Raw genomic sequence first — 14,295 nt, forward strand, 5'->3', positions numbered from 1 at the left:
CATATCACCCACCAGTCCTTCTCTGTTCACGAAGAGGAGATCCAGCAGGGCACCTTCTCTGATCGGTTTACTCACCAGCTGCGTCAGGAAGTTCTCTCCCACACATTCCAGGTATCTCTGGGACTGGTGTCATTCTGCTGTGTTGTATTTCCATCAGATGTCTGGGAAGTTAAAGTCGCCCACAAGAACAAGGGCAAGTGATTGTGAGATTTCACCTAAATGCCTATAAAATATCTCATCCATCTCTTTGTCCTGGTTGGGTGGCCTATAGTAGACTCCTACTACAACATCTGCCCTGTTGGCCTTCCCCCTGATTCTAATGCAAAGACACTCTACCCTGTCTTCACTGCACTTGTGCTCAAAGCAATCGTAACAGTCCTTAACATACAGCCCCACCCCACCACCTCTCCTTCCCTGTCTGTCCCTCCTAAAGAGCTTGTAGCCATCAACTGGCACACTCCAGTCATGGGAGGCATCCCACCATGTTTCTGTAATAGCAACAACATCGTAATTTTCTTGTTTCATCATGGCTTCAAGCTCCTCCTCTTTGTCACCCATGCTGCGTGCATTGATACACTTGCACTTCAGATGGGCCGATGTTTTTCCTTCTTCCCCCTTCAAATCTAGTTTAAATCTGTCAATGAGCACAGCTAACTCCTGCCCCAAGATCCTCTTCCCTCTCTGGGACAGGTGCATTCCGTCTAATGTCAAAAGGTCAGGTGCCCTGTATACCAACCCATGATTGAAGAATCCAAAGCCCTTATGGTAATGCCATCAGGTGTTACCATCATCAAATTAATTTCCAAAACCAGTAAATTTGCAAATAGGTTTCTAGAGCAGCTTTTGTTTATCAGGAAAGTAATGGTCTTGTGGTTAGGTCCCAGTTATAATTTTTAGTTCAGCTGCTCATTTTGTAGTGATTACTGACATACAACAGGACAAACCTATTCATTTTATGTGTGTCCCAGATCTTTGAAATGAGTTTTTCTGTTCAAAGAAGAATTTCTCAGAGACTACATGGGGTCAAATGCTGTGGCAGTGGTGTATGAGTAATATACAGAGATCTGTGTTTTGGAGGACATAATTTTGCTCTTTCAGGCTTTTCTTTTTTCCTGCCTGTCTCAGTTTTATAGCAAACCTGTGTTTTACTACAAACTCTGTTCAGGCAGTTGCTGAGGTGACAGTGTTATATGGAAAAATGGGAGGCAGTCAAAGCTTGGAAACACATCAAGATTAAAAATAATTTAAGTCACAAATTCCATGATTTTCTAGAAATGCAATGTGAGTTGTTATGTTTGTAACCATTTTTGTAATAGGGATGCAATAATGGCTTTTTCCTACTATTTGTTATCCTGGCTGAAAAAATTGGTTTAAATCTGGATAATGAATGACTGTTGCCTGTTTAGATTTGTCTAACTGGAAGGGTGAATTTAGTGTTCCTTTTCTTCCTTTGACTTACTAATTTTTAAAAGATGCTTGTTTTAAAAGAAATCTTTTTAGCATGACATTTGATTCAAGGTAAAAGTTGATCTGTATTTTTCATCCACACATTCTAAGACAAGAGAACTATATTTTTAAAGTGCTTTTTTCATGGACTCCATTCTTCTATGTATTAGTGTAATATCTGACACAGTGAAACCCTACATTCTGTATGGAGCCTTCTGGTGCTATCATAAGAATATAACCAAAGCTGTATATACTGTTATCATAAAATATATGTTGACTTGAATGTACTTTGGATAACTTTTGCCGAGTCATGATTTGCTTTGGGATCTTTATCATTAATACTGCATTTCCTAGACTATTCAGCATCTGTATCTCTTTTACTTATACAAAGCCATCCAGTGTGCCATACTACTCAGTTTATTTAAATTACACCATTAATTCTGAGTTGATCCTTCTGTGAATTTTAAGATAAGGGATCTCTGCCTTTCTAGCTTAGTAGTTAAAGTTATTAAGATGTCATTGCAAATAAAAAGTTAATAGTTTCACTCTAATGAAAGCTGTTGGAAATAGATCTTACTTTTGCATTAGCATTGTTTGTCTTTGCATATGAAGTAATAATCACATTTGTTGCTTCAGTTCTACAGAACAGAAATTAACTGAAGTCTCACTCTATCTGCTATAAAGCTTTCAACTTTGTCCTTTGGAAGCCAGCTATGACAAATACCATGAATCTTTATCTTTGACTTTAGTTCAAAGGTGATTAGAAATTATGGTTGTATAATGTTTGCAAGTATAGGATTTACACCCAGAAGAAAATAATATTTGATATAAATATGATTTATTATTGAAGTTACTAGAGGAACAAAAAACACAGAACAGAGACGAGAGCAGTTCTCATCAACCTTTAAAAGCTTCAAACCTAGAAGAATGATTGTTGAGACTAAACTGCATAATGAGCAGTGTCCAGAATAACTTGAAAATTGCAGATGCAGATTAAACTAAGTAGTTAAGATGAGCTGCAACATTTTATCTCCGTATATAGACTTGGGAATTAGTCTAGGTATCCATATGAAACTGAAGTCAGAGCCATTTTCAGAGCTATTTTGACAAATACAGTAATAATCTGCAGATCTCAAGGTATGGGTGTGATAGTTTGTTCTCCCACATAAGCTCACTGAAGTACGTAATTTTAGGTGTCAGAATACCCAGCCTTTCCATTTTTAGATGAATCAGCTCCATGTTGCCAGGCTCAAAAAGGGACTGTTAACCTTTGTAGGGCCATTATTGCTTTTGTCCCGTGTTCCATGGTTTGTGACATTATGAAAGACTCTTCTGATCATCTGCTAATCTTGGTGGGATAAAATTGCTGTCCATTTTTTATTTTGTACAACACTTAGTATACATAAATATAAATTTATTGTATATTCCTTCTCACCAATCTGTCCTGACCTTAGAGACTTGGGAATTAAAAAAAAATGCCCATCCTACTTTCTACTCACAGGGCGTCTTTGCATTTGCCATGTTTTAGCTGCATGGTATGCCATTTCTCCCCCTTGGCCTCCTACAGATAAACCTGAAGGACCCCAGGGAAGGTTCCCAATCACTGACTCTCTAAGCAACCCAAGATCCATGACAGTGACCGGGAGAATACTGATGCTGGGGATGGGGTGACATCAAAGCTAGTCAGGAGCTAGTGTGTGTGGGGCTAATCTACAGTGTATTTTCCCTGGTACACAAGACGGCTCTCCAATGGATTACCTAACAGCAGAGGCAGCTGGTGTGCTAGGTCATAGGATAGGCCTGTCTGACTACCAGGTCATGTGGCAAAGGAAGGGGCCAAAGTGTTAGATTGCAACTGGAGGACATGTCATCTGTGATTTTTTTGTTTGCAGGACATTGCTGGTTAATGTGACCCTGGCTCACTTTGTGCCCTCTCTCCCAACCTCCAGGAGATGATCTGTTTACTGGCTCAGTAGATCAGGTGAAGCACCCGTGTCTGGCAGGTTTGGGTTTTGGAGCACAAGGGAGGAGGACTGTGCTGCAAGTAGGACACAGCTTAGGTTCACAGAAAGAGAAAGCAGAGCAAATTCTGTGTGAGTCATGCTCAGGACTGAAGGAAGGGCAGGCCTGCTAGGAAGCGCGTAACTGCAGATATTATTGATTGGGAAAGAACACAGATTCTTGGGGCACTATCAAGCGAGAAAGAAGAGGCTACCCCATGCAGGAGAGTAGGAAAGGAAAGGTGAAGGCCCTTTTGTAGGTAAATTAGACATACTGTGTTTAGGTGACCAAGGAAGTGCAGGACAACGACTGGAGCATTTGAAGCACAGTTTACTTCTAATGCAAACCTCTCTGCAAAATTTCATTTGTAGCACACCTTCATACCTTTATAACCAGTGTACAACTCCCTGCATAATTACTTCTTTAATGCATAACCTGTATTTTTGAAAACATTTGTAACTCCATATTGCATAAGAGATAGCTAAGAAACAGGGGGTATTCCTTAAAAAGCAGGACATATCATCTGCTTAGCTTTGGTATAATGCTCTGTGATATATGATGTTGAAATAGCATATGGATTTTCTAGTTGTCTTAAGAACCTGAAAGCTGCCAGGCACCTTTAAAAGACATTGGAGTTGAGTAAGTATTCCCCATGCTAAAGGGTTGCACTTAGCATCTAGTGCATGAGAAAACTCCAAGAGTATGTGGAAAAAATTTCTCTCTGAGTTCTCAGTGACCACCTACAAATAATCTAAAACATATCAGTGCACAAAACATATAGTTTATTAAACAAAAAAGCTAGAAAATTGTCAGTAGCTCTATTGGCCATCATGTAAATCAATGTAAGCATAAAATTGATAGTCCATCTTAAAATCAGGTGGAAATGTGTATTAAAAATTCATTCATAATCCAGAAAAAATCCTAATACTACTCTTGTTGAATTTCCCCTAATACATTCCTCCACAAACTCAGTACAAAAGAACCTAAAAGGCTAAATTTTGATGTGACCAGAACTAGTTTCTTTGTATTCAAAACATCAGTCTGGCTATCAGAACATAGTTAATTATTAAACACATGTATAATCAGGATACCTGACTTTGCAGATTGTTTGCTGGTTAGCATAGTGTACTTCTGTTTGAGCAGATGAAAGAAGGAAAATAGGATAAGTTTATTTGCCATGTTTTGTTAGGCTAAGAAAAATAATGTAGAATATTCTTGCTAACGCACATCAGTGCAGCTTCCACAGTTTCAGTGCATTCTAGATTCAATCTAAAATGTCAAGGATCTTGGATCATAGAATTTTGCTGTTAGTAATTTCATTTTTAACAAGTCTGCAGAGTACAAAGGTACTTTCAGAATGGAAGAAGTGTGGTGATCGGGAATGTGAGAGTAAGTAAAAAGGTTTTCTTTTTCAAAAGGAGTCTATGGTGCATGTGCAGTTATTACAAACCATACTGTTGAAACTAGCAATTAAACAGACTGAAATGAGTAGCCATAGAAAACGTTTGTTGTCAATATCTAAGTTTATGAGCAATAGGCTTAAACTTCTCAAACAAAAAGAGAAAATCATACTTGCTGGATTGGGTTGTGTAAGATATAAAGATCAAAGTTCAGTAAAAATACTCTTGAATAGCTAGTTTTTCTCAGGTTTCCTCAAAACAGGCAGTATAAAGCAGGTTTAAAGTATTTTTAACTCATTCCTTACCAGGTACAAAAGAAATTTTTTTTTTTTTTAAAAAGGAAGTTTATAAACTGAGAAAGATGACTATATATCTTGTGTTTATAGTACATTCACAGCCTATTCTGCAAAACTCTGTTTTTTTCTACTGTCAGCAAACTGTTTGTTTTGGGGGTTTTTGTAATCCTTCTTATAAAAGACCCTGTTAATATATCCCTTTTACTTATTTTTTTTCTTCTTTAACATGAAGTAAGAGCAGTAACTTGTTACAGTTTCTGGGGATTAAATAGCTCTGCAGGAGGCAAAGCCACTGAATCACAAGTGGGCAGCAATAAATAATTTATTATCCATTGACTACCGTTATGAAACCTGTCATAATCATATGTAGTTGAAGCTGTTTCTAAGCTGTCTCCAGTGTTTAGCAGCCTTAATTGTTGCACTTTCAATGTGGATAGCTTGTCCTGAAGTGGAAGGGACCTTAGATTTCCTCTGCTGATGGATCTTTATTTTCCTGTGGAGCCATGCTGACTTCAGTGGGTTCTGGATGCTCAGAGATGTCAGTCTTTGTGGAACAGCATATGGAACAGGCTCCAAAATGACCAGAGCACATCAGTAGTGGTTTCTGTGGGGACACGGGAGTGGAGAAAAAGAGAATTTAAAGTCATTCAAATTGAATTGGAACCTTTGTTTTTGACAATGTGTTTAAGGTTTATATTGATTAAACTTACCTATTTTCTTCATGAGATAAATAAATATTCAAAATAGAGGACAAAAATCTTGGAAATAATTACTAGATTTAACTTAGAATTTTTAAAATACACAATTATAAATATCTCTGGGAAATATTTTTTTAGCTGTTTAAATCTGTCTTTAGTAGTTGAACTTGCTAATGCTCCACATGCATTTTGGCATTGAAAGCTTGGCTCAATAAGGACTGAAAAATATCCGTATAGGACAAGAGTTTTTCTCCTTGATGTCTGTAGTAAATAGGAAAAAAGACCAAGATAAAGCTGCTTTTTTTTTTTTTTTTTTTTTATTAGTTGCTTTCCACTTGATATAAATGGATTAGTATCATAACAAAGCACATATTGATGTTTTAACAAACATGTTAATGTATTTATATATATCAGACTTCTTCAGTAACCTGACCAGAAAAAATGGCTGCTATACTCACTTGTTTCTTTCTTTCTACATCCTATTCCAGCGGCAATGAGCAGAGTTCAAGCCACTACAGACTACTTAGGGCCTGACTGCCGGTATCTTAGCTTCAAAACAGGGGAAGAGATAATGGTGTACTCCAAACTTTCAAGGAAAAATGAAAACTTGTGGACAGGAAGTGTAAGTACTTCAGTCTGAAAGATTTTTCCCCATAAATAATAAAGATAGTATAATAGCATAACAACTACATTCTGCTTGCTTCTAGGGATCTTCCATCTCTTTTGTAATATTAACCAGTCATGGATCAATAAAGTATTTGGGAGATGGGTCATTGTTATTATCTTTATATAGAAAGGGAAAATCAAATCTTGGCAAAGATCACTCATGGAGAAACAAAGTCAAGATCAGAATCCAAGTTTTCTCTTTCCTTCATCTAACCATTTGGCTATAATGATTTAATCTGGTTCTGTTAAAAACATTCCCATCTATAAGTTCAGGTACCTACCTACAGGTTTGTGGGTAAGAAGGTTTTACAGTTGCTTAATCAGCGATCCAGTATTGGGACCTGAGTTCAGAGTTCAGTGCTCAAGGAAAGTTCCCAGAGAAGTTCTCATGCATATTTAATGTTTCGGAACAATTGACAATGTAGTTGGAACAGCCACGTAGTTATATTATAGCTAAGAAGGAATAGATGCATTGATCCAAATCCAACTGCTAGTAAAACTGTGTGCTTCAAAACCAAAAGATATTGGTAAACTTTTTGTGTGTGTTTGTAAATGATCTGTCACATTTATTGTTTAACAGTGAAATTCTGTCTTCCTTTTTTTCATCCAAGAGTATCTTTGCAGGTACCTTACTATTCCTTGCTTCCCAAGGTGTATTCCTCCATTAAAGGCTAAGTGCAATGGTTTGATGTAAAGCTAGTGGCTAGTTTCTTGCTCAGACTGAGCCTTACTTGATTCTTTTGGGCATTATCATCAACTTGTTTTCTGTAGTGTTGCCATCTTTGCTGCTATTTTCTCTTCAGCTGCAGCTGGCCTCGTACCTGAATTTCATATCCTGCTTTTCTTGTAACTTATTATGGGTCATTAGTTATTAAGGCATGATTTTTTTCCCACTTCAGTCCGTGGGAAATTTGCAGCCAATTTTAGTAGGAGCTGGCTGAGAGCGTTTGTGCACACAACAACATCTTCAGCTGAAACAGTGTTAAGGCTATTGGTTTGGTTCTGCACAAACACACATTCATAAATATAATACAAAAAATAATAGTATGGAGTAATATACTTCCCCTTGCTTTCCAAAATGGCAAATGGAACGCTTTTTGAAAGAAAAATAAACCAATCCTTTGACCAAACAAAATGAAGGGGTACGGGCAGTCCTATAAACTTATTATTTGATATTCATACTTTTCTAGCATATACGCAAGCACCTATCATACTTAAGATTGAAGTTTAAATGCTTTCATTCCTTTCGTATTTTTTACAGAAAGGAAAGGATTTTGGATATTTCCCAAAAGATGCAGTGAAGGTTGAGGAAGTTCTTATTGCAGAAGAAGTTGAAGTGCTCACTAAGGTAAACCAACATCACCAGATTTTCCAGTGTAGTTCACAGCAATTGAAAATCTAACATCCAGTTAGAAATTCAAGTGTTGATGCATATTTTATTTCAGATAATTCAAAACATGTTTTCTTCATTATTGCTCCACTGGCATGTTTATAGTCCTCTGATTTTTATCTAATAAATTATGTAGAACCATTAGAATAATAGAATTACTTACATTCCTTTGTGTAAAGTTATACACACGTATAATTACACAGAAAGAGAATAAAGATATATTGCTGTGCTACACAGTGCTGTAGAAAATTACTCATGAAATAATTTTAAAAGTTAATATTGTTCTTTTAGGAAACTGATTTCCTTTGTCTTCATGGAGATAAGTATGCTTTTGAAAATGAAGATAGCACATTACACGATCACAACGAAGAAAGTGAATATTCATCATCTGATGCAGAATCAGAGCTGCATGAAAATGAACTCTTAAAACATACAAGAGACTCCATGCAAAAGGAAGAAAGAATTGAACCAGTTTCTGAAAATGATTCCAAGGAATCTCACACTCAGGAGGAATCCGCAAGCAAAAAGCTGGTGAGAAAAAATGAGAACAGAAAAGATGATACTGAAGAGCCACAAATGCAAAACAGTGTCCCAGTAGAACCCATTCCAGCCCAGTCTAGTTGGATTGCAGGATGGTTCATCACAGGACACAAAAATGATGAAGAGCCCTTAAAAGCCATTACTGAACCTTTAGAAGAAAAATCATACCGAGGCAGAAAAATAGTGGTCACTGCTGAAAATGACTTGCAGGAGCCAAATGATAAGGGGGAACTAGAACGCCCAGCATCTGTTTGGTTTCAACATGGACTGACAGACTTTCTGTACTTTGGTGAAGAGAATGTCGATGTTGGTTTGACATCAGAAAAAAATGATCCACAAATCCATGATGTTTCTGTTGTGCCTGGATATTCCAATGATAAACAGGAAACAGCAGTCACAGAGTTACTGACAGAAGAAGAAAAGAGTGAAAGCCAAGAATCCAAATTAAATTGGTTTAATTTGGGTTTAAGTCATGTTCTTAATTTTGGCCATGCTGAGAAAGATACAATTGCTATGGAAGACCAGCGAAGCAGAGAAACAGAGGATGAAGCAAATAAGAATGAAGAAGTGCAGACTTCAGACCAGAAAGAACCACACATGGACAAAGAATCACAGGACACAGTTAAAGCAGTGACAGATGAAGATGAAGGGAATTATGCACAAGAAATAGTAGATTCAAACAGTAACATGCCAAATCCTGGGGAGATACGAGCAAGTGTGTATGCTTTTAATGACTCCGAAAGCATCTCAAACAGCATAGAATCATCTTTTGATATACTAGCAGGTGACAAAGAGAAGCCAATTGAACCTTACAGTTCAGAACATGACTTGGTATCAGAAAGCCAACTGCTGAAAAACAATGAAGCTAAAAAGAGAAATCAGGAATCAGAAAACAAACATGGCCATTCAGGTTGGTATACAAATATCTATAATAGCTTTATTAATTATAGTATGGACTCATATGATAATCAACAGGGACATGAATCAACTGCATATCAGATTTCTTCTTTGCCTAGCCCACCTCAGAATTGTGATCCCTCAGACACAAAAAATACAGAAGAAAAGCCTGACACAGCTGAAAAACAGAGCCATTTCTTCTCTTTTAGTCATTTTGCAGACATACTGAAGTTTTGGAGTTCAACAGCCAAAGAACAAGTGCAGAGTTTGCAAGATGATGTGCTTTTTAGTGAAGAACCCCCTCAAACTTAAAATGATGATGAAATATTACAAGGAACAATGAAACTACAAGTAAATCAGAGAGTTAGTGAGGAGCTGGCTCAAAAAGAAGAGGGTGCAATCCAAGAAAGCAATCTGTTTTTCTCAGTAGCTGTGCAAAATAATGAATGCAGGGATGAAAAAGCAAAATATTTTGTCAAACTAGTTAACAATAGTGATGTTTCACAAATTTTATCTGTTGAAACACTAGTACAACCTGAAGTATCTCAAAGACAGTATGTACCCTTGTTATTCCAGTGCTGAAGAACGTGTTTCCAAGAGTAGTGAAAGTCAGGAAAACACCAATACAAAAGGTTATTATAATGACCCTGTCTCCAGAGATTCTCTATATTTACTTTCAAAATTAGATTTTGAAAATACAGGAGAAATTGGAACTCATCTGCAGGGAAAATCAAAAATTGAAGCAATTGAAACAATGCAAAAAGAACAAAATAACCTGAACACTTGTATTCAAGAATCTGTAAATTCAGAAAACAAATTACTAAGTAATGGGGAAGTACCAGAAACTGCAGATAATCATCCAGGCATAAAGAAGACCCCATGTGACAGTGAACCGAGTCTTACTGTGGAAACATCTGAGAACGTATTTGATTTGTTTGCCTGTAATATAAAGCAAAATTCAGCATCAAAAAGCCAGTTCAAAATGGATGGTGATGTAAAGGAGAAAACTGACAAACCAGAGAATAAAAATGATCCACTGGGTTTTTATGAAAAGAACATGAAAGATTTCAGTCAGAATATTTTTAATGATGAATGGGGTCAGAAATCTGAGGAGTCCCAGGCATTGACTTCAGACCAACTATGTTCTCCTCACCCCTCATCTAGTGGCTTCAGTTTAGGAGGTACTAAAATTTCTGAAGAAAGTGGCCACTTGAAAGACATATGGACTTTCAGAATGGAAGGTAAAACCTGCTTGCTGTGAATAGAACTAAGCTTCCATAATGAAAAAAGGCCTCAGTATAAGCCTTGATAAAATATTATGGGGAGAAGAAACTGAAAACACCTCAACTCAGAAGGTAAAACATAACGAATCAGATAACAGTAATGTGGATAACTCCAAAGAGAATGACCTTTCTCTTCAGGTGGCAGCACAAAATAACAAACAAGGCAGTGGAGGAAAAATATCTACCAGATTAGTAAAAGATGGGACAACACTTGATGCTCTTGCTGGTAGCTTGTCAGGAGAGAAGACACCAATGGAACAAATCCCTGTGAACATGCAATGTCTTCAGAAAGGTGAAGCAGAAATAACACAGGAAGATTCATGTTCCCAACATGAGCTTCTAGTACCAGAGAATGGGTCTTACCAGAAGACAGGCTTAATCCAGATCTTAGAAAGAAATATAAAAATCACATGTGATATGGTAAAAGAAAAGATTATTCTGTACCATCAGATTTAGGCCCATCAATTTAAGCCATTATGACAGTGCAAGATAAAACATATCTTGCAAGATAAAAACATAGAAAATGAATCTGAGTTTTGGAAGGCATCATCAAACACTACTTCAAAAGGCACAGTAATAGCAAAGTCTTCAGCTAAATCCAAGTCTGAAAAAAAAATTATAAAGAAAATCTAGTCACAATAAAAGCAACATAACAGTCATGTGATACCAGTCTGACTGAAAGTGAACTTTTACCCTAGAGGCCCTCTAAAATAGAAGAGAATTTTAAAGAAAAAAAAATAGTATTACAGTTAATGTCTGCTAAAATCCTCAAACTAGAAGGCCAGACTGCTATTTAAAAAAACCAGATTTAATTAAATACTGGCAAACTGTGATTGCTCAGAAACCTGGCTGATAAAGTGTATGCTGAAAAAGAAGATACTTTTGTAACTGAAAGGATGGATAATACTGAAAAAGTAATTGCTGCTACCAAAACAAGATAAGAGAGAGAAAGAAAAAAAGAAAGAATCTGAAAATCAAAGTCAAGGTCCAGAAATATAAATAATAAAAATTATATTTGAACAGAAAGAGTCCCAGGTAGTATTTTTACTAGAGCATCAGTTCTTTGCAAATATATTTAGTAAAACTAACAATTAAATCTGTACAAAAAAAGTCTGAGGATATGTTTTGTTAAAAAGAAGAATGAAAATAGGAATGACACTAGGACTAGTAGAATTAAATATTAAATAGAAGAATGAGATGGAGTTAAGAGAAAAGGAATCTGAAAAAGATAAAGGTACTATGGAATCTGTAGAAGGTGTTGAAAATTATTAAATCAATTTAGAAATCATGCAAGATAAGTCTGAGGAAGGACAGCTTCTCATTTTGGGAAAAATACTGCTGCAGAATCCAGCAAAAAACAAGGAAACTGACAAAATTATAGTAGGGCAGAGAGAGTTCATGTCTCAAAACCCAAGGAAAACCAGGCAAATATTGTATGATAAACGCTCAGATTTACCAAACCCATTGATCACATTCCAACAATTTTAAGTTAAAACAAGATGTTAAGCAACCCTTAGAGCATCTCTGTGAGGGAAGCAAACTGATGCAGCTGCACCAGCAATTTGAAAAGATTCATCATGAAATCACAGCTTACTCATGTAAAGACAGTGTTATCCAGAGGAAACAAGTGATTGTGTCTGCACAAAAGGGGTACAATTTCGACACTGGGCAGGAAAACTGTATGAAAAAAGGAATGTCCCTCTAGAGCTGCCAGTGCTTTTGTCTGCTATAACAATTAAGTGTGCAGCCCAAACTGAAGCTAAAGGTACTGGACTAATGCTTCACTAACAGTGATTTAGCAAGAACAAAATATGCTTTGTTTGAGGAAAAAATTACCCAGATTATTACTGATTTATGATATTTTGAGGATTTGGTAATACAGATCGAATTAATATTACAGTAACTGTTTAAGAGTCAGTTATTTGACTATTGGAGTATTTGCAATGCATATCTTTGGCCAGTACTGCCTTGAAGTATAGAATTAAAAAATTAATCAATTTGTAAATTTTTTTTCTACATTGGTAAGCAAGGTGTAGGGTTTTCTGAAAGTGGTATTTTATCAGCTTCAGAAAATTTACTCCAAGTCACTGAAACTGAAGCATATGCCATCAGCCATACTTGTACATGAACATGTCTGTGGTTTCCTGTATTTTGCAGTGAAGTCTGTTATCTTGTGGGAAGTTGTTAATCTTTAATCCTATGTGGCATTTTAAATTGTTCCTTTCGTAAAGCTTTTCCCACTTGAATTTAGATATAAGAAAGAAACCTACTTATCCTGAACTGGGAATCTATAGGCTAACTATCAAAACCAAGCATATTTTTCTCTGAATATTGATTTTAATGACTTTACTGTTGCTTAAAGCTCTATCCCCCAAACTCTGTTCTGAGACCACTATTTAGACAAGTATTTCTTAAATCATAAATCTGTAGCACATCTTTACTCTAATGTAACACTCTAAGTTGAAGAAAATAAAAATTAAAAAATCAAAATCTCTGTAGAGGTTAGTATCTTACAAAAGTGTGTGTAAGTTAAATCCTCTGAAAATAAGCATTCTTTGCCTTCACAATTATTTGCAGGAGTAGGCAGTAGAAGAAAGCTGCTAGAAGAAACACGAGAGAAGGAACATGAAATACATGCAGCTGTAGACAGTGAACACGACAGTGATCAATATTCAAAAGCAACAGCAATTCCTTCAGTAAATTCTGAAGAAAAAATGGACAGTTCAGTACTTGACTCTCCACATGATGTCAAAAAGCCTTTCTCAGATGCCATCCAGAACTACGTTCCAAGTAATGGCAAGTGTTAAGTTTCTTAATTCTAAGAAAAACAAATTTGTGATCTTAAAAAAAAAAAAAAGTTGGAATTATATTAAGTTGACAATTATAATGTAAAATCTGTTCTTTTTTCCTTATGAACAAATCAGGAGGCTGGATATATCAGATACTTCTGTGCTTGAATGCTCTTGAGATCGGGGAATCGATAAAATCTGTATTTTCAGCAGTGGCGAGTATTATCAAAAAGGTAAGAATTCTGTATGTGATGTAGTGTTGACATTAGTGCAAAATTAAGCCAGTTATTGGTTATGTTCCGCAATGAAACTCTTAAAAAATATTATTTAAAATAAACCCTTGATAGTCCCCTTGCTTCTGGGGGTATCTGATGCTAAATGAGATAAAGATGGAACAAGAAAATGTCAGGTTAGCTGCTGTTCATCTGCCTCTGTTTTTTGCACTGCAGAATCTGATGAACTTAGTGTGGTTTGGGGATTTTTTTTTTTTTTACAGAACTGCAAGGAAACACCTCAGTGGTCAAAATATCAGCCTTTAGGGTTGGTTGTTTTTTTGTTGTTTTTTTTTAGTTGGTGTGGGGTTTTTTGTTTGGTTGGTTTTTTTTAAATGAAACTCATAGCTCCCTAGTTCCCAGGACAGTACTGATTAAATTTGCTTGGATTTAGAAAGTTTGGCTTAGGATGAGTAAAATAACCGGTATACTTCCATTTTTTAAACATTTCAAAACCTTGATTCCCCAAAATTCCCATAGTTCAGTTGCATAAAAATTACTTTTCTAACCAAATATATAAAATACAAAATGGGATTATGATTGATATGGGTACATCTTAAATACCAAAATGTAGGGACAGAGTGAAGGTGGACCTTACTGGACATAACTGCACAAGA

General features: G+C 36.2%; 1 protein-coding gene across 1 annotated transcript in view; it reads left to right on the forward strand.

Annotated features, from left to right (window-relative positions):
• The first annotated feature begins 4,721 nt into the window (after positions 1–4,721).
• MIA2 (MIA SH3 domain ER export factor 2) overlaps positions 4,722–14,295 on the forward strand; it is a 37,907-nt gene continuing 28,333 nt past the window's right edge. Inside the window, exons 1-6 of the mRNA XM_074909919.1 lie at positions 4,722–4,836; positions 6,330–6,463; positions 7,769–7,855; positions 8,189–9,347; positions 13,195–13,413; positions 13,542–13,639. Of these exons, the coding sequence (XP_074766020.1) occupies positions 4,722–4,836; positions 6,330–6,463; positions 7,769–7,855; positions 8,189–9,347; positions 13,195–13,413; positions 13,542–13,639 (1,812 nt within the window). The remainder of the gene's footprint in view (positions 4,837–6,329; positions 6,464–7,768; positions 7,856–8,188; positions 9,348–13,194; positions 13,414–13,541; positions 13,640–14,295) is intronic.

This window comes from Athene noctua, chromosome 6, assembly GCF_965140245.1.
Source record: "Athene noctua chromosome 6, bAthNoc1.hap1.1, whole genome shotgun sequence".
Lineage (NCBI taxonomy): Eukaryota > Metazoa > Chordata > Aves > Strigiformes > Strigidae > Athene > Athene noctua.